Below are 26,917 nucleotides of genomic sequence, written 5' to 3'. Positions count from 1 at the left end.
AAGGGGTCATAAGGAGTTTGCTTGAAATTAAGGCCTGGGAAGGTGAGCAGATAAAAATTGTTTCTACTATTTTATTGGACTTCATCAGCATGAGAGTTCTCTTGAGCCAGCAGCAGTGGCCGATATTCAGAGAGGCAGGGTATTCTAGACCCATTTCAGACACCATATCTGGCTTCTAGGTTTTCCTCTGATTCACAGGGAAACCGAGGTCCTCGGGAGGCTCTGTAGGTCCACAACGCCTACTAGACTGGACATGAGTGGACCAAGCAGAGAGTAGGCATTCTAGGAACCCAGTGGTGGAGCGCTGCGGGGTGGGGTCCCTTAGGTGGAAGGCTTGGTGCTCCTTCTAATGCAGGGCTCTCCAGTCCAAGCACAGTGGCTCAAAAGTGGGCTGGGAGCCATGGCACAGTGGGAGGGGCCAGATGAGAAAGCTGGCAGGTTGCGACCTTAAATGGCCACCTACTCCTTGCTCACATCTAAGGAACAATTGACAGACAGGATATTCTGGATGAAAAGTGACTACAGTCACAGTTTGGAAAATAGTCTTCACATGTGCTGCATAGATAGGCAAAGTTGGTGGTTGGGAAACGGCTTTGTTAACACCCATGCTCTTTACTATTAACCAGTGTCAATATTATGGCCAATATCATTCGAAAATCAACTGAAATGTGGAGTTCATAACTTGCTACTTTTCCTTGAATCTGATTTTTATTGCTATGACTGATGGTGGCATATCCTGTGCTTGACATGCAAAAGCACTGCAGAGAGAGCTGCCAAGAGCATATACCCAGCTTGTATTTACTCTTTTATCACAAAGTAGATTTCCAGTAGCCACTGGATAAATAAACCATCAGGATAAGAGCAAGTGTCAATATAGGCACAATGTCACAATTTGGATATCCATTTTTACCAGCCTAGGTGTGGTTGTTATTGACTTTCAGAGACTAAAAAAAAAGATGAAAGTCATCACAGAGGGAAAGAGAAATAAAGATTATTGTGGATTTATCTGAACCTTCAGTATCTGCCTGCCAATGCAGGAGACTTGGGTTCGATCCCTGGGTCAGGAAGAACCCCTGGAGAAGTCAATGAAAACACACTCCAGTATTCTTGCCTGGGAAATCCCATGGACGGAGGAACCTGATTGGCTACAGTCCATGGGGTCACAAATAGTCAGACACAATTGAATATGCCCACACACAGTATCAGTTAGGACTATAGCTCTGCTTTCTTGGGATTCAAAAAATGCCCGTATTTACTATCAGCAACAAAAGGTTGACTATAATTCTAGAATTCCTAATGCGCTCAGATCAGTAACTACCACTTGCCAGGACTCAAGCATCTTCATTCAACCAGGACATGGCTCAAACATTGGTAGAGACAAGCTAGTTAAGTTTCTAGTGCCCATTTTGTTTCCCCAAGGTCCTTCTACATTTTTATTTCCTTTTTTCAGTTTTAATATTTTTATTGAAGTCTAGTTGATTTACAACACTGTGTTAATCCCTACACTTTCATTTCTTGAATCCAAAGAACAGGAGCAGGAAAGCAGCCATCCATTCATGTGAAGGAGACATATTATTTCTTTTTTCTTAAAATCCCCACCCCATCCCAGACCAGCCTAGTCTAACTTTGAAAGTCTTGGCTTCCTAGAATAGAAAACGTCTAGCCATCCTGGAAATCTTTCAAATCTGTTGATGAAACTTGAGCGATGGACACTAGTCAGAGAAACTCCATGATCATGGGAGTTGGGAGTGGGGGCTATTCTACAAATTGAAGAAAGTAAAGCCTTAGATGCAAAACTGCTAATAACTTGTAACCCACCTATGAGACATCCGGTCACAGAAACTGATATATGTGAGAATGTACTAACCACTCAACCACTGGAAACTCATAAGGCTGGTTTCTAAGGGACCTAATATGGTCACCGGCATTTCCTCCCTTCTTCTTCCCTTTGAGTCAAGCTAATGAAAGAGACCTGGTAGAGGGCAATTTCTCAGGCTGTTCATAGACACACCCACTCCCCATATTATCTTAAGGACTTTTCATGATGCAACTGTTATAGACAAGCCCCTAAAACATCAGATTTGGGGAAGACCTAAGTGGAGGAAGACAGCACAGTGACTCACCATGAAAATATACTCATACACTTCTGGGTGATGGGGCCAGGACACTGTTGTCCTCTGACCTCTGGGCAAGAAAGTCTCATGGAGAAGGTTACCCAGCTGACAAAGCTTGGGAACCTGCCATCCTCGCTGGAGGCCTTCCTCAGGCATCAGTGTTCCCAGACTGATGCTTCCTGCCTGGTGGCCCTGGCATCACAAGGCTTCTTGACATTTTTCCCTGTGCCATCCCCTCCTCTAGCCTCAGTCTTGGCTTCTTTTTCCATCAAAAGGCAGCATGCAACTCAGCAAGCACCTGTTATGTGTCAATACTGCCATAGGCACCATGGTTGCCAAGCCAAACGTCCCACATCCAGTGTCTGCACTCCAAGGGCTCTTCCCGTAATAAGACGGCCCCATGAACATCCCCAGTGAAGCTTACCAAGTGCTATAATCGTTCTGTGATAAGGCTCATGCAATCTCAGGGGAGAAAATGACCAAGTTTGTCTAGGGAAGCTGAGATGGCATCTGAGAAAAGATGTTATGTTAGGTGGGTCTCAAAGAATGACTCAGAGCTGCAGAAACTCATTCTAGGTGGAGGAAAGAGCACTCCCAAAGTCAAGGATGCCTAAAACAGCACTTCTCCCAATCCCTCCAGCCAGGAGAGATTGCCAGAGGCCATCCAGCTGTTTAGTGGAAGAGCTGGCATCAAAACCAGTTCCCTCATGGCCAAGCTGGGGTTCATCTCACCTCCTGTTCTTGGAGTTGCTCCTTTTAGGATGCAGTCTCTGCTAGGTAAAAACAAGTCTGACAAATGTGCCCACATTTTATCTTTAAATTTCAGTTTCTTTTTTTCACACTATATCTTGAATAATAAAGTTTTCAATTACAATTTAAATTTCTAACTATTCACCACCTCCAAATCTTGAGTGAAATTGACTCTGCTAGAATGTTTGTTTTCCAAACAATGTTTTCAGACAGTTTGGAGGATAAATGAATTCAGATTTGAGAAACAGGCTACCAGCTAGCTGTTGTGACCTCTCAGGAAGAGCAAAGATGGGTCATCAGATATTCTTTTTTATGTTAAATGCAAAATAAAATATTTGGCTCACCATACAATGCTTTCTAAAGTTTAACACTTCATCAGTTTAGTTCAATAAGCAGGCTGATTTACCAATTTAGATAAAATTCTGACATCACACTCTGTATAGTCAAATGTGTTAATAGAAGCATGATTATAATAGTCCTGAATATGCTAACAGTATTCCTCTAACTTAAATCTGAGTTAAGTCTGCTCCTATGTTCTATGAATATAAATTACAGCATTTCTCTGTTTGTACATTTTTTATTCTGTTAAGTGTATCACTTAGAGAAACAAAAATAAAATGCAAGATATGTGTAATTTAAATTTTTTTAGTAGCTGCCTTTTCAAAAGTTTAAAAAAATCAGGCAAACGTAATTTCATAATACATCTTATTTGACTCAATATATCCCAAATATTACCATTTAAAAATGTAATCAATAGGTAAAATATTAATAAACTATACTATATTTTATTGTTATTATTATTTTATATTAATAAACTATACTATATTTTATTGTCTTTGTACTATCTTCAAAAAATAATGGATATTATACCCTGCCATATGTGCTCAGCTGCTTCCCTCGTGTCTGACTCTGCGACCCCATAGACTGTAGCCAGCCAGGATCCTCCAGACAAGAATAATGGAGTGAGGATCCTCCAGACAAGAATAATGGAGTGGGCTGCCATTTCTTTCTCCAGGGTATCTTCCCAACCCAGGAATTGAACCCGCGTCTCATGCCTTCGGCATTAGCAGGCAGATTCTTTTACCCTTCCAGCACATGTCAATCCAGACACTAAATTTTCATTGGCTAAGGTGAAATAAATGTCAAATAATCTGACTAAAACAGTAAAATTGTGTTTAGTAGAGAATATTTTCCAGAGCTTCAGTTTTAACATTTAAATTAACTAAAATACAATGTAACACTCAGCTCTTCCATTGCACTAGCCATGCATAGCTGGTGGCCACAATACTGGACAGTACAGATGTAGAGCTTACAGTGATGGCAAGCGTAAGACTGTGGGAGCATTGACGCTCTCCGTGAGGCCTGAGAGGCTGCACGTAACATGGGGAGAGGCGGACGCTAGAATCTCCATACTCTTCTCCATAGTGGCTGTATCAACGCATATTCCCACCAAGAGTGTAGGAGGCTTCCCTTCTCTCCACACCCTCTCCAGCATTTCTTGTTTGTAGATTTTTTGGTGGTGGTTATTCTGGGGTATGGGGCTTCCTATGTGGCATTAGTGGCGAAGAACTCACCTGCCAACGCACAACACAGAGGAGATGCAGGTTCATCTTTGGTTCGGGAAGATCCCCTGAAGAAGAGTGTGGCAACCCACTCCAATATTCTTGCCTGGAGAATCCCATGGACAGAGGAGCCTGGTGGGCTACAGTCCGTGGGGTCACAAAGAGTCAGACATGACTGAAGCGACTTGGCGTACACACACACACGCATATTCTGGGTGTGAGGTGGCACCTTCCTGTAGATTTTTTATAGAATTGTATTTACTTATTTATTTTTGGCTGTGCTGGGTCCTTGTTGCTGCGCAGACTCCTCTCTAGTTGCAGTGCACGGCCTTTTCATTGTGGTGGTTCTTCATTGCAGAACATAGGCTCTAGGGTGCTTGGGCTCAGTAGCTGAAGCACATGGGCTCGGCAGTTTTGCCTGCTGGCCTCTAGAGAACAGGTTCAATAGTTGCGGCGCATAGGTTCAGTTGCTCCACAGCATGTGGGATCTTCCCAAATCAGGGCTCAAAACCATGTCTCCTTGGTTGGCAGTGGGATTCCTTACCACTGGGCCACCACTGAGCTACAATGAAGGAAGCCCTCATTGTAGTTTTGATTTGCGTTTCTCTAATAGTGATGTTGAACAGCTTTTCATGTGCCTCTTGGCCGTCTGTATGCATATACAGGGAATCTAGAAAAAATAGTATAAGTGAACCTATCTGCAAAGCAAAAACAGAAACTTAGACAAAGAGAACAAAAGTATGAATGCCAAGAGGGGAAGGGAGGGAGCAATCATTTGAGAGATTCGGATTGACATGTATTCACCACTATGTATAAAATATATAAATAATGAGAACCTATTGTAGAGAGCAGGGGGGGAAATAGTAAAAAAGAAATCATAATAAAAAAAGAAGCGGTCAGAGAGTAAGCTTTTAAAGGTGGTAGAGTCGTAAAAATGTGAACTTTGGAGTTAGACTTGACTGTCTCTGTTGATTTTTATCTGTTACTGCTTCCCACTTCAGTTTTCTTATCTGTAAAGTAATAATACCTGCATTATCGCATCGTTAAAATTAAATGAGATAACTTAAACAGTGGGCTTTGAAATTTGGCACATTCCAAAGGTTCAATCAATTATAGCTTGATTGCATGTATAAAAGTCATGAATTCTGCATCTAAGAATGGGGAATCTCTGAGGGAGTTAGAATTTAATTATTTGTGGGGTGTAGGGTGGGAGGAAAGAGGAATTGTGGCATTTTTTATAAATTTTATTACATGATAAAACACATATATATATATATAGAAAATTGCACCAATCATAAGTATAAAGTTCAGTGGATTGTCACAAAACAAACATACCCATGTAACCAGCACCAAGCTCTAGAAACAAAATGTCTAGAGCATCTCAAAGCTCTTTGCATGCTTCCAACAAAAGTAACCACTTTTCTGAGTTTTAGAACTTCTTTGGTGGCTCAGTGGTAAAGAATCCTCCTGCCAGGGCAGAGGTGGGGTTTCATCCCTGGGTTGAGAGGATCCCCTGGAGAAGGAAGTGGTAACCTACTTGAGTATTCTTGCCTGGGAAATCCCATGGACAACCTGGCGGGCTGTGGTCCATGGAGTCAGACATGACTTAGCAAGCAACTAAACAACACCAGCAAATACCTGACTCCTAACACTGGTACTATCGGTTGTTTTTGTCTGTTTGTAAACTACAAATGGATTCATACCATATGCGTGTATACATATCTGACTTTTTTCAGTTGATCGCATATTTGTGATGTTTTCCATGTTGTTGCATGGGATATTAGTTTGTTTTTTCTCATCGCTGTGCTGAATTCTACTATATAAATACCCCCTACGGTGTATTGATCCATTCTACAGTGTATGAGTATTTGAATTGCTTCTGTAATAGGTCTACGGCCAACAGACCTGCTATGAACACTCTTATATGTGTCTTTTGGTGATTAAGCATTGGAATTTGAGTTTTCAGTCTTCAGCCTGTTGAGAACAGAAGACTCATCCACCCTATCATTTCATGTGCAGGAACCTTGGATAAGCACAAAGAGCTGGAGGATCTTGTGGCTAAGTTCCTGAATGTAGAAGCTGCTATGGTATTTGGGATGGGATTTGCAACAAACTCAATGAATATCCCTGCACTCGTTGGAAAGGTGAGGCTTTGTTAACATAATTGTCTTCTGCTGTGTTATTCCTGAGACAATCTGAGTAAATCCTCTGTTAGACATATAGCTGAGAAGTTTCTTTTCTTAGGATTGGATGTTCAACTTTTTGAATATACGTACTATTACCAACCAGGGTCCTTTCCTAATCAATAGAAATTGATGAGACCAGACAAGAGATTAAGGCAAGGTTTTAAGGGGGCCCCAGGAGCAAAAATAAGTAAGAGGTTCTCTTACTTGCTTACTCCCTGAAGGGGGATGATCTGGTTTCTTACATGGGGTGAGGATAGAGGCGGGTCCAGAGGTCAGGCTGAAGGGATGGCTTGGGTGGTCTGCCCACTGCTCTGGTGATGTTGCGTGCAGGGACCATTTGCAGTACCCTGTTTTTGCTCCCAACACCCTGCTTTTTCTGCTGTCTCTTAAGAAGTGGCAGTTGGGTTTTGTATTTTGTTGTCCATAATTTGCAGTGTATGCATATAGCTATTTTTTAGTCCCACAAGAATAGTTGCTGTGTGCTTTGTTGCTCAAGAACACAGAGAGGTTTGTCTAGGTGCAAGCTCTGCAGCAAAGGGTCCCAGGTCCAGGTCCCAGCCTATGTCAGTACCAGCTGAGTCCAGCAAATTTCTTCATCATGATATTCCAGTTATAGAATCTCAGCCCTAGATGTGAGTCAAATTTCTCTTCAGTGATAGTTTAGCAAGATCAATTAAATTTCTAAGCTCCTGAGTCATCATGTTCAATGTAGCAAATGATTGTTAAGCATTTATTTTGACAAAACATTTTGCTTGTGTAATTCACTTTATTCACTCAGTCACTTATTGAGAATCTGCTGTGTCCTCCAATGAGGCAAAATGTAGGGCATACAAAGATGTATAAGACCTTTGTCCTGTAAATTCAGGTAGTTTACAGTCTAATGGGGCATAGTGTCCAACTCTATGTGATCATATGAACCATAGCCCACCAGGCTCCTCTGCCCATGGGTTTCTCCAAGCAAGAATACTGGAGTGGGTTGCCATGCCCTCCTCCAGGGAATCTTCCCAATCCAGGGATCAAACCCACATCTCTTATGTCCCCTGCATTGGCAGGTGGGTTATTTACTACTAGTGCTACCTTAAGTTAAGTTAGTTAAGTTAAGTCACTCAGTCGTGTCCAACTCTTTGCAACCCCATGGACTGCAGCCCACCAGGCTCCTCCGTCCATGGGATTCTCCAGGCAATTACAGAAAAGGTGTGCCCATAAATGGGGAGAGACAAAATAATTCTTTCAAGAAAGGCTGGGACGCCTATGCAAAGAAGGTGACATGAGAACAGAATCTGGTACTTATCTGTAGAGATAAGCTATTTCCTTAAGAGAAAGAAATGGAAGTATCATGTATAAAGCACTGACATTTAAAAGAATTAGAACAGAAGAGAATGACTGAAGAAGAAATCAGAATGAAGACAGGTACCAAATTGTAAAGAACTTTGCAGCATAAATGGTGCTAGAGTTTCAGAAATTCTTCTGGAGAAAAATGGAGAGTTGGTTGCCTCATTTTCAGTAAGCAAGTGCCATAATCAGATTTCTGTTTTTAAAAATCTGACTCATGGCAACTACTATAATGCAATATATAATCTTTGATTGGATTCTGCACTGAAAAAAAAACAAAAAAGAAGGAAATGAAATTTCTACAAAAGTCATCAAGACATTTTTAAGACTGTTGGCAAAGTTTGACTTTGAATTATATATTAAGTGATGACTCCTTGTGACCCCAGGGACTGTAGCCCATAGGATCCTCTGTCCATCCCATAGGACTGGAGTGAGTAGCCATTCCCTTCTCCAAGAGATCTTCCCAACCCAGTAATCGAACCCCCATCTCTTGCACTGCAGGCAGATTCTTTACCATTTGAGCCACCAGGGAAGCCCAGTCTAGGTAATAGCATTGTATTAATGTTTAATTATGATCACTGCATCGTGATAATGTAGGAGAATGTCCTTTTTCCTAGTAGATACACGCTAAAGAATTTGAGAGTGAGATATGATGATTTACAACTGTCATATGTTCACCAAAAAATTACAAATACACAATGTCTGGAGTATGGAGATGTGAGAATTTTGCTCCCTTTGGCCTCGAAAATTTAAAATGTATCATGTGTGAAATTTCTATATAACGAAAAACTCAAAGATTCTGGATGGCCACAAAGGAAAAATGCTTTCTTATTTTTTTGCAGGTCCCTGCATTTAAAATATGTTTGGGCAATTTCATAATTTATAAATCTTTAAATTAATAAAGAAAATAGTTTATAAACATTAATTGATAAGCAGTAAATTAGACTGACCTCTCCAAGCCTCAGACTGAATTGCCATCCATACTTTTCCAGATGCAGTTTTTAACTGTAAAGCAGAGATGCTTCTGTCTACGTGGATGTTACTATAATGTGGAATGGGAATCATAAAAGAAGAGCTTGAAATGTCTTGCAGGGAAAAAAAAAAAAAGAACGAATAACCCTGCCTTCTAGTCGCAGTGCTTCAAAACCATTTCAAATAATCCAGCAGGGACTGGAAAATCCCAGAAAACCCACGCCCCACCCAAAAGTATATTCATTTTCCTGCCAACCATCAATCCTGTAGCATAAAAATAATTCAAAAAGATGTTATTCCCGTAAGAGGATCCCCATCTCCATCAGCTAATTGCTCTTGAGGATCTTATCCATGCAAACATATAAACACCCATTTAAACTCTCGGCCTTTTAAAGTTAAAGAGGGCTGTGGGAATCCATGTTACAGGTCTTGAAGTGAGGTCCTATCCCCACGTGTCTCTCCCCCTTTCTTTTATTTATTGGCCTGTGTTCCATGTCTGTTTTCTACACAGGGATGCCTCATTTTAAGCGACGAGTTAAACCACGCATCCCTAGTGCTTGGGGCCCGACTCTCAGGCGCGACCATAAGGATCTTCAAACACAACAGTGAGTATCAACGATTTTATCCAAGAGGTACCACTTGCTCCTAGACAAAAGTAAAGATTATTGACACAGCTTTGTCCTTGCTCTTCAAACTGGGAGCTTAGCTAATGAAACACGGTTATGTTTATATTCACAACTGGCTTGTTAACCTCCGGTGACCTGGAACAAACGGTTGAACTGCATCACGCACCCAGATTGCTAAGTGTAACCCAAACATATTAGAGTCACTGTCATTAATGGTCTTACAAAGCAGCTGCTGAAGCTATGGCAGAGCTCTTAGAGTGCGTACAATTATCAGAAGTGTAAAATTGCCTCCTTTTTTGTAACTCTGCCTTGGGGAAGTTTGGAGACTTAAGTTTTTTTTTGTTGTTTTAGTTTAGTTTTTTTTATCAAAGTATAGTTGATTTATAATGTTATATAAATCTATCATTTAATTGTTAATTTCTGCTGTACAGCAAAGTAACTCAGAAATGGCTCAGTGGTAAAGAATACTCCTGCCGATGCAGGAGGCACAGAAGACTTGGGTTCGATCCCTGGGTTGGGAAGATCCCCTGGAGGAGGAACTGGCAACCACTTCAGTAGTCCTGCTTGGGAAAATCCCAGGGACAGAGGAGCCTGGTGGGCTGCAGTCCGTGGGATTGCCAAGAGTCACACATGACTGAGCATCCGTGCAGTCATGCATATGGTTTACCTCGGGGTACTCAGTATAGTCCTATACAGTTGGACCTTGCTGTTTATCCATTCTCTATGTGACAGTCTGCATCTACTGAAGTTCCGGTTCTTCCCTCCCACATCCACCCTCTGTGGGTCTATCTCTGTTTCATAGATAGGTTCATTTGCGTCATATTTTACTTTATTTTTTACTGAGTGTTGTTGATTTACAGTGGTGTGCCAATCTGCTATACACAACGTGACTCAGTTATACACATGTATACTTTTTTAAATATTCGTTTCCATTATGGTTTATCACAGGATATTGAATATAGTTCCTTGTGCTATACAGTAGGACCTCGTTGTTATCCATTCTAAATGTAATAATCTTCCTCGGAGATTCGATAAAGATGAAGACGATAGGTAGACAGGGTGATAAAACTGATGGGATGTGTTAATAGCTACCACAAGTGTGCTCTGCAGCACGTGCTTAGTTACTTAGTCGTGTCCAGCTCTTTGCAACCTCATCAGCTGTAGTCCGCCAGGCTCCTCTGTCCATGGGATTCCCCAGGCAAGAATACTAGAGTGGGTTGCCATGCCCTTCTCCAGGGGATCTTCTCAACCCAGGGACTGAACCCAGGTCTCCAGCACTGCAGGCAGATTTTTTACCACATGAGCCACCAGGGAAGCCCAAGAATACTGGAGTGGGTAGCCTATCCCTTCTCCAGGGGACCTTACTGACTGAGTAATCGAACCAGGGTCTCCTGCCTTGCAGGCAGATTCTCTACCAGCTGAGCCCAGTATACCAGGAAAGCCCAGTATACAACATACATAAATTTACAACCATTGATTTTTTTTTTTCCTAAGTATAGGCTTTGACCCAAACAGTTGTGTTCTTGTTTTATAGCCTACTATAATGTGGCCCTAGGCAAATTACTTAACCTTCTTAGATTGTTATTTACTAATTCCAAAAATAGCCTCTATTATGATGCCTGATTCATAGTATGCAACTAATCTCGATTATGATGCCTGATTCACAATATGTTGGAAAAGGAATATAAAATGCCTGGTAATAGAAGCTACTGAATTGTTTGTACCTGTGGTGTTATTAGATGAATCTAAGTAAAAGTTACCTGGGTGTTCTTTGTAATATTCTAATTCTTGCAAATATTTTGTTAAGTTTGAAATTATCTTCAAACAAAATTGTAATTTCTTAGTCCTTTGCCAAAATTACAATGGAAGAATTTCAATTTATCTTCCAATTTTACAAAGCTCTTAAACATTCAGTAACTTATTCTTCATACTCTGTCTTTGGGCCCAAGAAAATAGATAACAGTTCTCATTTATATCTTTTAATAAATGCTTACTGTGGTTATTTTATATAAGCAACTGGCATTTACTGAGAATTTACACTGCACCTGATGCTGAGTTGATGATCTTTCCTTATGTACTTATTTAACCCTGTGGACAGCCCCATGAGGTCAGCACTAGTTTACAGATGAGTAGATTCAGGCTCCACAACAGGTTGCTTAATATTGTCTAAAATCAGTGCTGCACTCAATATGCCAGCAAATTTGGAAAACTCAGCAGTGGCCACAGGACTGGAAAAGGTCAGTTTTCATTCCACTCCCAGAGAAAGGCAATGCCAAAGAATGTTCAAACTACCACACAATTGTACTCATCTCACACACTAGCAAAGTAATGCTCAAAATTCTCCAAGCCAGGCTTCAACAGTACGTGAACCGTGAACTTCCAGATGTTCAAGCTGGATTTAGAAAAGGCAGAGGAACCAGAGATCAAATTGCCAACATCCACTGGATCATCAAAAAAGCAAAAGAGTTCCAGATAAACATCTACTTTTGCTTTATTGACTATGCCAAAGCCTTTGACTGTGTGGATCACAACAAACTGTGGAAAATTTTGAAAGAGATGGGAATACCAGACCACCTGACCTGTCTCCTGAGAAATCTGTATGCAGATCAAGAAGCAACAGTTGAACTGGACATGGAACAGCAGACTGGTTCCAAATCGGGAAAGGAGTATGTCAAAGTTATATTGCAGAGTACATCATGAGAAATGCTGGGCTGGGTGAAGAACAAGCTGGAATCAAGATTGCCAGGAGAAATATCAATAACCTCAGATACACAGATGACACCATCCTTATGGCAGAAAGCAAAGAATTAAAGAAAGTGAAAGAAAAGAGTGAAAACGTTGGCTTAAAATTCAACATTCAGAAAACTAAGATCATGGCATCCAGTCCCATTACGTCGTGGCAAACAGATGGGGAAACAATGGAAACAGTGACAGACTTTATTTTGGGGGGCTCCAAAATCACTGCAGATGATAACTGCACCCATGAAATTAAAAGATACTTTTCCTTGAAGAAGAGTTATGACCAACCTACACAGCATATTAAAAAGCAGAGACATTACTTTGCCAACTAAGGTCCATCTAGTCAAAGCTATGGTTTTTTCCAGTAGTCATGTATGGATGTGAGAATCAGACTATAAAGAAAGCTGAGTGCCAAAGAATTGATGCTTATTTTAAACTGTGGTGTTGGAGAAGATGTTTGAGAGTCCTTTGGACTGCAAGGAGATTCAACCAGTCCATCCTAAAGGAAATAGGTCCTGAATAGTCAATGGAAGGACTGATGCTGAAGCTGAAACTCCAATACTTTGACCATATGATGCAAAGAACCGGCTCATTTGAAAAGACCCTGATGCTGGGAAAAATTGAAGGCGGGAGGAAAAGGGGACAACAGAGGATGAGATGGTTGGATGGCAACACTGACTCAATGGACATGAGTTTGAGTAAACTCCAGGAGTTGGTGATGGGCAGGGAGGCCTGACATGCTGCAGTCCATGGGGCTCACAAAGAGACGAAAATGACTGAGCAACTGAACTGAACAAGACCCATTTCAGGCCTTTAGCCTCCAGAACTGTAAGACAGCAAATTTGTGCTATTTTAAAGCCATAGATTTGTGCTCATCTCTTACAGTAGAAAACTAATAGAGTTTCAGTCTCAGATATACAAATCACTTGTTCTCACTCACTAATGAGCTCAACCCAACTTTTACCCATAAAGAATTCTCCCTGCTGCTGTATTTACATCAGAACACAACCACCTTTGAGAGCAGGGCTAGCTTCAGTGTCCTTGGAACAACTTCTCATTTGAGATGTTCCAGAAATGAGATGGTATAGGGAGGGAAAAATTATTCAATTTAGTCACAGTAGGTAAGGCATCAGTAGCTGCTGGCTGTCTTTATTGCTGGATGAGTTCTTAGATTGCAAAATGTGGGCAATTACTGTTCACCCTCCATTTCTGTGTGTTCCACATGCACCGGATTCAACTATCCATAGACTGGAAATATTTGAGAAAAAAACTTTCAGAAAGTTACAAAAAGCAAAACTTTAATTTATCCTGAAATAATCCTAAATACCTCAGTAAACAATGATATTTTAATCCTTAATAGGTATAAGTGCTGACTGGAACAAGGTAAAGATTTTTCAAAGAATCTGCTGAAGATATAAAGTTGCCTCCCTGTGTGTATAAGAGGTGTGCAAGCAGGCCAGATAGGAGCTAATAACTTGTGAGATGGAGTTTAAAAATGGCCGCCTTCATGATGTATTTAAAGTGACGAAAGAGAAGAATCTACAACCAATAATAGTCTACACAGCAATCTCATTCAGATTGGAGGATAAATCAAAAGCTTTCCAGGCAAGCAAAAGCTGAGAGAACTCAGCACCACCAAACCAGCTTTAGAACAAATGCTAAAGGAACTTCTCTAGGCAGGAAACATAAGAGAAGGAAAGGACCGACACAAAATAAACCCCAAACAATTAAGAAAATGGTAATGGGATCAGACAGGTCAATAATTACCTTAACTGTAAATGGGTTAAATATACCGACCAAGAGATACAGAATGACTGGGTGGATGGGAAGACGTGCATGCATGCACTTCCACTTACCACATCACTCTACCTAACCCCCCAAATTGTGTGTGATTATTTTATACTGCTAGGTTAATCGTATTTCCACTACGGCTTGAAACTGTAATTATCTTTTATTTTTTGTCTGGCTACTGATTGTGAAAACTGATAAACATCTTTCACTGTTGTGATTTCGTAGCTATTATTCACTTAATTGGAGAAGGAAATGGCAACCCACTCCAGTATTCTTGCCTAGAGAATCCTGGGGACAGAGGAGCCTGGGGGCTGCTGTCCACAGGGTCGCACAGAATCAGACTTAATACCACTGTATCATGATTGGTCAACAGAAAATAATAGAATTCTATATCACTAAAACTACTATTTAATAGGGAAAGAAAAAGTCTTCCTCTCTGATCCCTGTCTGATGGGCATGTTCCAAGGCTTTGAGGAAGAAATGGAAGGCTTATTTATCAAAACTGAAGGTGGCTTCAAGAAAAGAGGAAAATGCAGCACTTCAGAAGCAAAAAAAAAAAAAGACTATCTTAAAATATCAGTAACATCACACAAATAAAATTAAACGTAGCTGAGACACATGTAAAATCCTACATCTGGACTGGAAGAGTTTACTGCAGGATGAGAAAGAACTCGGTAGTGGTTTGTGTGGGGGAAAGTATTTTTGCTAACTGGGTGGCATGATTGCTGAACAAGAAAGACTGACCAGTGCAATTCCTTATTGGAAAGAGGAAAGGACTGAGCAAATAAATAAAGTCTGACTCATTGGAAAAAAGAATGGCCACCTAAACTGGAAGGTTCTTAAACATCAGGATTATGGGGTATCATACAATTGTATGTGTTCCGCTTTCTTGTATATGGACTTTGCTCCACCTGTGTCCTCTGCTTACATTTAAAGGTACTGTCCTGACCTTGGAGGGAGAAGAGGTCCTATTTTTATGGAGATTAATACCAAAGGATGCTTGCTTATTATTTAATTATGAATTAATCAGAATTCTAGGTCCTTGAATTTTTCTATTCTGTATGGGGAAAAGATATACCTGAAGTATAGTTAAGACTATTCAGACCGTCATAATAAATGTTGAATCCTATGTGACTGGATTTGACCAATAACTCTGAGCTATTCATCATTTCCCTGCCTGCCTGCTAAGTCGTCTAGGTGGAGTCCAACTCTTTGCAACCCTGTGGACTGTAGCCCACCAGGCTCCTCTGTCCATGGGATTCTCCGGGCAAGAATCCTGGAGTGGGTTGCCATGCCCTCCTCCAGGGCATCTTCCCGACCCAGGGACTGAACCCACATTTCCTGTCTCCTGCACTGGCAGGTGGGATCTTTCACTGCTAGTGCCGCCGGGGAAGCCCCCATCATTTCTCTACTCTCCCCAAATCAGAATGAGGAACTGAAAAGACTAAAAGAAGGAAAGTTCTGAAAGGAAGGCACTGCTCTCTAAGGAAAAGTAAACAATGCTTAAGTCTATTTTTAGCAGAATCTGTCACCAGGGATTAGCTCTTCCTAGACAGCAGATGCGGACAGTTACTGTCAGCCTTCCACTTCTGCCTGCTCCACAGTCATCAGATTCAGCCAACCACAGACTGAAATTATTCAGGAAAACATTTTCCAGAAAGTTAAAAATGCAAAACTTGGACTCCCTGGGGGTTTGGTGGTTAGAAATCCGCCTGCCAATGCAGGGGACACAGGTTCAATCCCTGGTCCTGGAAGATCCAACATGCGGAGGAGCAACTAGAGAGTAGCTCCTGCTTGCCACCACTGGAGAAAGTCCATGCACAGCAAAGAAGGCCTGGCAAGGCTAAAAAATAAGTAAGTAAACAAATAAAATTTTTTAAAAAGCAAAACTTTATCACAAGCTGGCAACTATTTATACAGGATTTACATTGTATTAGGTATTATAAAGAAAGCTGAGCACCAAAAAACTGATGCTTTTGAACTGTGGTGTTGGAGAAGACTCTTGAGAGTCCCTTGGACTGCAAGGAGATCCAATCAGTCCATCCTAAGGAGATCAGTCCTGAATATTCATTGGAAGGACTGATGTTGAAGCTGAAACTCCAATACTTTGGCCACCTGATGCGAAGAGCTGACTCATTTGAAAAAACCCTGATGCTGGGAAAGATTGAGGGTGAGAGGAGAAGGCGGATGGCATCACCAACTCAATGGACATGAGTCTGAGTAAACTCCGGGAGTTGGTGATGGACAGGGAGGCCTGGCGTGCTGCAGTCCATGGGGTCACAAAGAGTTGGACCCGACTGAGCGACTGAACTGAACTGAACTGAGGTATTATAAGTAATCCAGAGATGATTTAAATTATATTGGAGGATGTGCATAGATTATACACAACCACTATGCCATTTTATATAACTGACTTAAGCATCTGTAGATTTGTGTGTCCACAGAGGTTCCTGGAACCAGTCCTTTGTGGATACCAAGGGACAACCATGTTGAGATCCCAACGATCATCTATTCAACATTCACTGCTGCTAAGCACTGTATTCGGGGAAGGCAATGGCACCCCACCCCAGTACTCTCACCTGGAAAATCCAATGGATGGAGGAGCCTGGTAGGCTACAGTCCATGGGGTCGCTAAGAGTTGGACACGACTGAGCGACTTCACTTTCACTTTTCACTTTCATGCATTGGAGAAGGAAATGGCAACCCACTCCAGTATTCGTGCCTGGAGAATCCCAGGGATGGGGGAGCCCGGTGGGCTGCCGTCTATGGGGTCGCACAGAGTTGGACACGACCGAAGCTACTTAGCAGCAGCAGCAGCAGCAAGCACTGTATTAAGCCTTTTATATAATCAGCCATTTAAATTTAACAAAAATCCAGATTATATTTCTCTTCACTATTCTCACTTATTAAGGGAGAACTAGGCTCAAAGTGACTGAATGACCTGGCCAAGGACACACACAACATACGGTGAGAGTCAAAATTCAAACCCAAGTCCATTGCTCCTGTCTTGATTCGTTTTCCCCAGGACCAGACCTGAGACGCGATGCAAAGGCTAGTCCTTTCCTGAGGAAGTGATCCCAGGATGCAGGCAGATGAGCAGGGGCTGAAGACAGGGAAGGGAGGCAGCCAGGAAAGAGTGTGCTGTCTACCACAACAGACAAGCGGGGAGCAAGTCTACCAGGAGGCCCTGGGCACCAGAGTGAGCTGCCTCAGTGTCACCCCACCTGAAGAGTGGGAGCCGCAGGACGTACCCACCAGTTCCCACTTGTTGGTTGGTTGAGGGCTGTCCTAACTCAGGCTGAGTACTCTCCTGCAGCCAGAAAGAAATCTCTTGGACAAAGGATAGCCTGTGTTTGCAGTGAGAGGACCCAGGTGCGTGGACATCTCTGGATGATTCTCTTCCTCTCTCACCAAGTCCAGCTACTGCCAGACCCCATGCAGGACCCAGAGAGACATGGGTTCTCCTGTGAAAATCAGTCTAGTGTGATGCCTTATTCTGTTAGCAGCCTGTTCACCCAGAAGCTGAAGTCTGCCCTCTGGCACCATGCTAAGAATATCTCCTTGCACCATCTACTGTGGGTAGCTCCAGGGAAACAGCCAACACTTAGTTTGCATTTGTGACTCATCAGTGCCATAAAATAGACTCTCCAGCCATTTCACAGCACTGGCCAAGGCATCAGCTCCAACCAGGGCCCCACAGGCTTGGTCTCCTTCATGATTCTGGTCATGAAGAATCATAACCAGGTCCAAGCACCGTGGGGTACCTGGAGTCCTTTAGTGAACGCGTCCTCTGGGCTGAGTATATCATCACCCTGAGAATTCCAGGACTGCAAATTCTGGGGGAATTTCAACTTTCTGGAAAGGTCAACCTCTGCTTTCAGAGGTCTGTGGAAATCAGAACTGAGTTTTGTTTTCTCTTTTTCTGAACCTGCCCACTTTACTGGTAAATGCATGGGATGCAGATTCTAGGATAATGTTTCCTAGACTTTAATGTACAAGGAGGCACTGTGTGGCGACTTGGTAATATGCAGAGTCCAGACTCAGATCTGGGCAGGGGCCTGAGCATCTGCCTTTCCAACAAGCCCCCAGGTGATGCTGCTGTTCCAGGTGCTGGGCCACACCTGGAGCAGAGAGTCTGTGCATAAGCTCCATACTCAAGTGAGCCACAGAGAGCTTCTTGAGCTGGTCTTGAAGAGGAGAAGCAGTCTTTTCAACTAGGAGAGTTGCATGAGGTCAGAGGAATGGGCAGGCCAAGAATTTGGAGTGGTTTGGGAAAAAAAAAAAGTTGAGAGGAAGAGCCAGGATTCTTTCTAGAGGCATTTACAGGCCATGAGGAGAGGGGACAAAGCACACACTGTCTGTGGGAACACTCGGGACCCTGCCTCTTCTGAGGGCCCACGAGCGTCATTTGAGTGGAAGGTCAAACCCATAAACATCACTTAGGTTACTTTACAAGCCACAGCCTTTCAGATCTCCAGGCTCTTGAACTAGATTTTCACTTTAATAAATAAAGCAATTGCCTCTATACCTTTTAACAGTAAGAGTCTTGAACCGTTGCTAGAATGAAACTTTCACTCATTTCAACCTGCGCTCACTCATTTCAACCTGCGCTCACTCATTTCAACCTCAGCTACACAACAAGGCACCTACCGATTACCCCTTGTTCCAGATGAAGAAAAAAGGCAGGCGGTGGTGAGGTGACTTGTTCAGAGACAGAGCTGGAAAGAGGCAGAGATGAGATGTAAATCAAGGAGGTCTGAGTTCAGTGTTCCCCATTGAAACACAATGAACTTAGACCTCCTTTCCACTCCATGCCTCCCCCGGATGGAAGGGTGATGTACGCAATACGCTGCAGCTTCCATCTCTTATGCAACTCTCCCGGGTCAGAGCAGCTGGGTCAGGGGGAGGCAGGCAGCACTCGCTGGGTGCCCTTGGCTGCCCCGCGACCTGAAACACAGCATCTAGGTGCTGACTCAGGCTTCCACAGTGGTCCCCGAGTCAAGGCTCACCTTCCTGCCTTGATCCCACTCACCCAAGGATCCCACTCAGTTTATTCCCACAGGCCCTTGCCTGAGGATCCGAGACCTCCATGCTGTATCAGGCCCCGAATCTGAGTGCATGGGACACCCTGTCCCTTTATGCAGACTCTGTCCGCTCATCTCGTGTCCTCAAGGCCAGACATTTCTGCGATGACCCTCTCTGCTACCCCCAGCCACCAGTACACCCTCAAACCTCAGTCCAACTCCTCTCCTCCCTGCTGCCCTTTGCCCTCTTCCAGGAACCTCACCTTGCTTCTATGACTTAAAAAGGCCACATGATACCTGCCCGCATATTTTTAGATCCATCCAGAAGACCTGAGCCAAAGTATGCATCTACACTGCTTTGCAAGGCACCACTTCTCCAGGACATCAGAAATGCCCCTCACTGATCTTGCGGAGGAGACTCTATAAATGTGACTTTGAGAAGAACATTTGCTTTGCTTGCCAGAAGTGGCCATTATGATCATGTTTCCCCAAAGGCTACACAAGGGAGCAGTGCCCCCAAAACCATCTTATAAGTAAGACTAGGGAACTTCCCTGGAGGTCCAGTGGTTAAGACTTCACCTTCCAATGCAGGCGATGCCGGTTCCATACCTGGTCAGGGAGTTAAGACCCACATGCCCTGGGGATCTTAACCAGAACTTAAAACAGAAGCAATATTGTAACACATTGAATAAAGAGTTTAAAAATGGTACACACACACACACACACACACACACACACACACATAAAGGCTTTAAAAAAAAAGTAAGAATAATTTGTCATCATTCACAGTTGCTTTAAGTATCTGTTGCTTAATAGTTCACATTTGGGCTCAATATTGGATGAAGCCACTGAGTGTCTCTGAAGGCACCCAAGGACGTGGGGTGGGGGTGAGGGGATGAATGGCAGAAGAATTAGAAAGAGGAGCAAGTAGCATTTCTTCATCATCCAACCATCTTTTCACTTAAGAAGCAGCTATTGAGCTGCTGAGATCTTGTCTGTAGACATGAAAAGATTTGGGCAAGCATCCAACAGAGCAGGGAACCAGAGGATGTATCTAAATGCAGCTGCAGGCAGGTTTCCTGGAGCTCTGGGTGGTGGAGGTGAATTGCCAGCACACTGGGCAGTGTCTGGGAAGCGCAGCCTGCCATGTGGCCCCCACCATGGGCCCTGGATGGGCGAGCAGGGCAGGGCAGTGAGGGATGGCTGGGGACAAAGTTCTCTTGTCTCAACAAAAGCTCAGTTGCACAAGAGATGAGGAAAGAGGCAGCCGTGGCGGGAGAAACCGTGTCGGCACTGTACAAGGGAGTTAAAAAGAGGCCAGGGACCCAGTTCTAATCTCTAGGAAGAGGCTCTTTGAATTACACTGACCCTCCCTTCTGAGATGATTGCGGCTTCTTTGTAATCGTCTTTGACTTGGGCTCTCTTCTCAATGTCTGTGCAGATCCCAGAAGCTTGCTGATATTATCAGGGCTTTGAATTCAAAAACAGGTGCAGGAACTGACGCAGACAGTCATTGCCACCTAAGGCTGATTGGAGCTTTGGGCACAAAGATGGGCTCTTCCTGGGATTTAGTAATTGCTTAACTGGTGACAAACTAGGGCAGCTTTGAGCCAGAATGTAGCCCCTAGGCTACATCTCATCGCCTACCATGCCAGCTCCCTTCTCTCATCCTGTCACAAACCAAAGGAACCCGTCTTGATGAGCCAGATTTGGTGGTAAATAACATCTAAGGCATTGTTACTCAACTTTGTGATGATCGCAAGTCCTCAGTGTGTCATTATGACTTTGTAACAACACGGTAAAATAGCACTGTGTGGGTGCACCTGGATGGCGTCAAATGTACTCTTTTAATTTCCCTAACTCAAGTTTTTTTTTATACTCTGACCAGGAACTGATTTGTTTAGGCTGAATCTTTTTTTTTTTTTGGTTTGTTTTGGGTTTTATTGGTTTGACAAACTTCTGACTTTAGTTTGCTTATCTGAAAAAAGCCAAAACCTAATTGTTCTTGCCTACTTCTCAGAGGTGTCATAGGGATTAACATGATGTGAGTATAAGTACTTTAATAAGTATTATTATTCGAAAATCCCTTGCAGATGTTAGCACATGATTTGCTGAAACAGTAGACTCTCAAAAGGCCTGCAGAACATAAGCCACAATCCCCCGTTCCTACAGGTCTGTAACCCACACTGTAGAATTATACAGTAAGAACCTGAGAATCAGAATGTTACCGTGTTACCAGATGTTACCATGGGCCCAGAATCCTACAGTGAGTGAGGTCATACCTCTCTGTGCCTAGCTTCAGTGATTCTGTAAAGAGTTAGCTAGTTTATCCCCCAAGGGGGAAACATGACTGACGGATTCTCCCTTTGCGTAAGGATCCCAGTGGGTGGACACCAGGGGTCTTCTCAAGTTCCGCTAAAAACTTCTCCCCAAAAAGCTGTCCATTCACGACAAACACGATGAGTTCCCTGCCGTCTGCAAAAGGCAGCAAACGCATCAATGGCGTTGGCAGGCTGTCTGATATTAGAAGAATGGATGGAAACATCTCTTTTCCTTAGCAGTGTTGACTTAAACTCCCAAACTCAGCCTCTAAGATGTATGTGACTTTTTTGACTACATGAAGAGTATGATAATCTAGGCGTGTGCAGATTTTTCAAAAGCTTAGAATATCGATTTTTTTTTCATTACAAATATAGAGTGTGATAAACTTTGATGTTCGTCTACGGTGGTGATAATCTCCACTAAGAGAGCAGTCATCATTCTATTCTCCTCCAGAAGTTTGCCCCTTTGCAATCTCCCATCTCTTCCCTAAGCAACTAACTACTGGGAGAATATTGATTTTTAAATGACTTATAATTTAGTTCACTTGGGTTTTCTTTTATTATTGGAATCACACTCATCATGTATTATTTCTGTATAAAGACTTGTAAATTCCAAGTCCCAGGAGGAAAAACCCTTTAAACAGTTCTGCTTAGACTCATCATCTCTTTATTCTCTGAATCATCATCTGTTTATTCTATCCCAAGACTAACAGGCCTTCAGCAGGTTACAGAAAAGGGATCTGGTTTCTCCAAGCACAAGGGTTCCTTCAATACTTTAGGAGCCCAGCTGAAAGCAAAATGTCAATAAATGTGAAGGGCTGCTATCCCTGAAATTCTCAAAGAAAGCTGCTTTTTGTTTCCTTGGCTGCCCTCTAGTGGTCAATGATGCAGAAACGTAGGTCATGACTCAGAAGATACATCTGCCTGTCTTTAAAACAAAGCTAAAAAGACAGTTATTTAAAGAAATACTACTGCAAGCATGAGGAAACTGTCCTCACTTATAATTCATCTTTAGATCCCAAAGTGTCATTCCCTTTACTGTTTCCTGGTCTACAGTCCTTTCCGTGACAAGATAAGGAATTCAACTATTACATATCAAATTAGCTCTAACACTGAGCATTAGAACTAGGCTAAAAGGATGAATAAGATAAGGTCCCTGCCTTCCCTGGAGGATAGACATGAACTCAAATAATGAGCAATGTGATGAGTGCTTTAAAATAGAGTAGACGAGTCTGTATCTGTTTTGTGGATAAGTTCATTTCTGTTGCTTTTTAGATTCCACACATAAGTGATACCATGTGGCATTTGTCTTTCTCTGTCTGACTTACTTCACTTAATATGCTAATCTCTACATCCATCCATGTTGCTGCAAATGGCATTATTACAGCTGAGTAGTATCCCATTGTGTATATTTACCACGTCATCTTAAACAACAAAGTCCTACTGTAGAGCATAGGAGACTATGTTCAATAGCCTGTGATAAACCATAACGGAAAAGATTATAAAAAGGAATGCATAAATGTATAACTGAATCACTTTGCTGTAGAGCAGAAGTTAATACAACATTGCAAACCAACTATACTTCAGTAAAAACAAAAATTTTTTTAAACAAAATAGACACACACACACAATATCTATATATGTGTATATATAAATCATTAAGGACATGAAGGAAGAAAGAAAGTCTGCTGTATCAGCCAAAAGAGCTCTAGTGGAGTCTTGCCTGATGGGTGGAAGTTCACCAGACAGACGAGGGAAAGTGTGTAAGACAGATGAGAGGCTGTGTGTTGAAGAATACTGAGAAATAATATCAGGAAGATAGCCAGGAGCTAGGTCAGGAAGGGTCTTTGGAGGCTGCATTCATTAGCTATTCCTGCAACAAACAGCCTCGAACCCTCAGTAGCACCCAGTAAATATCCCTGATTTTTCCCGCGTGACTGAAGGTGGGTTGGGCTAACTGTCCTACTTATCTCGAAGCCTCTCTTGGGCCCCTCCTGGGACCAGCTGGGCTAGCCCTGGGGGTGTTCTTTTCCTGTTACTGGCAGAAGCACAAGAGAAAAAGAAAAAACATGGAAGGTCTCTTAAGGCCATACTCAGAACTCACCTGCTCTCTCTTTCCTGGATTCTATTAGCCAAAGCAAGTCACTGGCTGAACACAAGTCAGAGGCAGGAAAATACCCTCCACCTCTTTACTTGAATGTGCAGAGGGTAGGAATTAGGGCCAATAATAGCACCTGCCACAAGTTCTACCTTGGAAATGCTGGGTTTGAGGTACTCATGCATTTTTCTAAAATGTAGTTGGAAAACGTAGCTCAAAATACAGATCTGCTGTATAGGAATGGAGTCTAGATGAGAGTGAATACATGTATATGTATGCTTGATTCATTTTGCTATACAGCAGAAACTAATACAGCATTGTAAGTCAACTATACTTCAGTTAAAAAGTTAATTTAAAAATGTTAAAATCAAAGTAGAGAATTTTCATTGAAAAAAAAAAAAAATAGAGGTCTGGCTTTGAGTGATGGATCCAGGAGTCTCAAGACCCCACTCACCAGACTTCTGGACCCCCTCCCATGCCAACTGGCGTGAATCTCTAGGCGTGAGACTGGGAATGTGCCTGTTAACTAGGTCCCCAGACAGCGCTTCATGTTGTCTGCAGTCTGAGCCCCACTGGTAGATAAATGACATAAAATGACACTGCCTTAAAGTTTAGAAGCAGACCTGGGACTGCTGTACCCCAGAATGTGGCCTCCATGCCGCATCCATTCACCCAGCTCCCAAAGCTCAGGCAGTGAGACCCCTGCCGGCCAAACATCCTGCCACTCGAGCAAACCCAGCTAAACTCTCCCAAGATGGTGCCGAAAGGATCGACTGGTGAGTGTTAGATAATGACATCTCTCCAGGCTAATTTTAACCTGGCAACAAATCTTCAGCCTAAGAAATGCATTTCTTGCATTTTTTCAATCTCTAAGAGGCGCCAGGGAAGAGCCTCTGAAACCATGTATCGATACCTCCACTAGAGGCTTATTCTCCCTGCTTGGAAACCCAACCTCTCATCTTGTCAGAGTTAAATTTTACTAAGAAATAGACTGCTCTCTCCCCTCCAATTGTTCTCTGATTCCAGCTTTGCTCTCTGAAAATTCAGGCCCAAGCCTGAGTGTAAAATATCTGACTCCTACTCCTAATAATTTTTAAAAAAAAAGAAGGAAGAAAAGAAAAACCCTTTCATGACTCCAATTTTTTTGTATTATTTAAAGACATGCAAAGCCTAGAGAAGCTCCTGAGAGATGCAGTCATCTACGGCCAGCCTCGAACCCGCAGAGCTTGGAGAAAGATTCTCATCCTAGTGGAGGGCATCTACAGGTAGGTGAATAACCAGAGACCTATTCACACACTGAGGCGCACAGCAAGCTGATAAGTGGGGCAAGGCTGACCTCTCCTAGTGAAAGAGACAAATGAATGAGATAGAGGAGAGATGAAGGGACCTGAGCCAAATCCACCAATGTGAACTGTCAGGGGTTGGCTCACCTGACCTGTCCATGACCATACCTACGATGGAGCACCTCAGAGGCTGGTGTGCTAGAGAAAGTGTCTTCAGAAACGTCCTGACTAACAGTGCTAGCTTGCACTGATTCCTCCCACTGCCCTTGGCTGTCCCACAGTTTCAAAGACCTCTGGGACTGGGTTATTCAACTTCAGAACACTCTTTGCCTTTACGACAAAGGCAGGAAAGTAGGTACCGCTGATGGGAGCTCAGCTGCCCCTAATTCAACAGTGCACCAAACTCTAGTTGCTCCTTGAACTTGGCCAGTTGTTGGCATCAGAACACAAAAGGCCTGCACATTTTCCTCAAGGTAAGACTAACCCAGAGTGCAATTCTTGATTCAGAGCTGGGAAGAAGAGATGATTTTTGCTTCTGAAGACGTGTTCAGTCTTCTCTCAGCTTGTGGGCTGAGCAGACAAAACATCCACTAAGCTGGTGAGAACTGCACTTTCATACTGAGGGTTGCAGTTGAATTTGCTTCTTTCTCTACATTGATGATTGTTTCTGAAATCGAAATTGCCCCAAACTCGGCTTCTGTCAGGCGCCGTAATCCATGAGTCAACGAAGTTGCTCATTCCTAAATCGATGCTCAGTCCTAAAGTCAGAAGAATCAAGGGTGATACTTCCTATGATATCATTATGGAAAGATGAACAATACTGCAAGGAAGGGAGTGAGGGCTTAACTTCCCAACAAGAGGGAATGTGGTTGCGAAGGAAGTCTGAGATCAGAAGCAGCATTTCTTTCCATTCCCAAGGGCACCACCCGAGCATACCTGTCAGTTTTCAGTTGTCAGAGTCACAACAGGGCGCTGCTGGCCCCAGGTGGGCAGAGGCCAGGGATGATGCCAACCCCCTTACAGCGCACGGGGCGGGCCCTGCAACAGAGAGTTAGCTGGCTCAACATACCAACAGTACTGAGGGTGAGAAGCCCTGCTATAGACTCATGTAACCAACCACAAGCCCAGAACTTGCCACTTTTAGGAAATAATCTCATGTTGACTGTCACGACCTCCAGCTTCGGTCTTTCTCCCTGTGAGATCTGTGCCAGATGCCAGCCTGGGAGGAGAGCTCTTATCTGTCAGTCAGGCCTGGACTGGTGGGAGGGTGGATCAGCTGAGCCAGAGAGATGAGCATCTCCCTGAAGCAGAATAAACAGAACCCAACTGCAAACAAACAGAACTCAGCTCCACTAAAAGGAAGTTGTGTGTTCTAAGTACTTTGATCATGGCTGAATTAAGCGGACCACCGGCATTTCACTGTCAAACAGTTCCATCAGTTACAGAAAGAAACCCCTGGGTAATGGCTATGCTGGGGCTGGGTCCTACCTGATATCAGCAAAATCAGCAATCAACAAATGCACTGCTGCTTTCCAGAGATGTATTATGGATGTATACCTTGTTAACATCCACACGAATCTTCCTTAGAGTTTTCACTCTCAGATCTTTTTTATCTCTGTCTGTGGTTTGCCCCTATGGGCAAAGTCCCCCTACCACAGACAGCTCACATAAATCAATTTTTTCAAAACTCCCAAAAAGAGTAGTCAGCCAAATTAGTTTCAAAGTAGGTATCAAGGCAGAAAAAGCTAGATACCAAATCCTAGAAGTCAATAAACTCCACAACAGCAGGTATAAGAATAATAGTAGTAGCAGTGATACTATCACCATCCATAGATCATGAAAGTATTAATATTTATATTGAGAAGACAGGGGGTCAGGATTTGGAGGGAGGCCTGGACACGGGCACAGATCCTGTGTTACTGCCTATAGCTTTGTGTCCTTAACAGAATTCCTTTGTAAAAATTAAATGAGATCATACATGCCAGTGCTTGGCAGAAGCCCAGCCCATAGTAAACCCACAGCCAAGGGTAGCAGTCCTCATCATTAAATTTATTTTCAGTTGAGGAAGACACAGTTCAGAAAACAACAAGCCATCTGCATGGCGAAGCTGTCTGACACC

At 42.9% G+C, this 26,917-nt stretch overlaps 1 protein-coding gene across 1 annotated transcript in view; it reads left to right on the top strand.

Annotated features, from left to right (window-relative positions):
• SPTLC3 (serine palmitoyltransferase long chain base subunit 3) overlaps positions 1-26,917 on the top strand; it is a 149,002-nt gene that overhangs the window by 69,565 nt on the left and 52,520 nt on the right. The window contains exons 5-7 of the mRNA XM_040248292.1: positions 6,446-6,570; positions 9,428-9,521; positions 24,675-24,780. Coding sequence (XP_040104226.1) covers positions 6,446-6,570; positions 9,428-9,521; positions 24,675-24,780 — 325 coding nt within the window. The remainder of the gene's footprint in view (positions 1-6,445; positions 6,571-9,427; positions 9,522-24,674; positions 24,781-26,917) is intronic.

The sequence above is a fragment of the Oryx dammah genome, unplaced genomic scaffold (genome assembly GCF_014754425.2).
Source record: "Oryx dammah isolate SB20612 unplaced genomic scaffold, SCBI_Odam_1.1 HiC_scaffold_10, whole genome shotgun sequence".
Classification (NCBI taxonomy): domain Eukaryota; kingdom Metazoa; phylum Chordata; class Mammalia; order Artiodactyla; family Bovidae; genus Oryx; species Oryx dammah.
The sequence above is the reverse complement of the archived record's forward strand: the minus strand, read 5'-3'. Positions and strand labels throughout refer to the sequence as shown.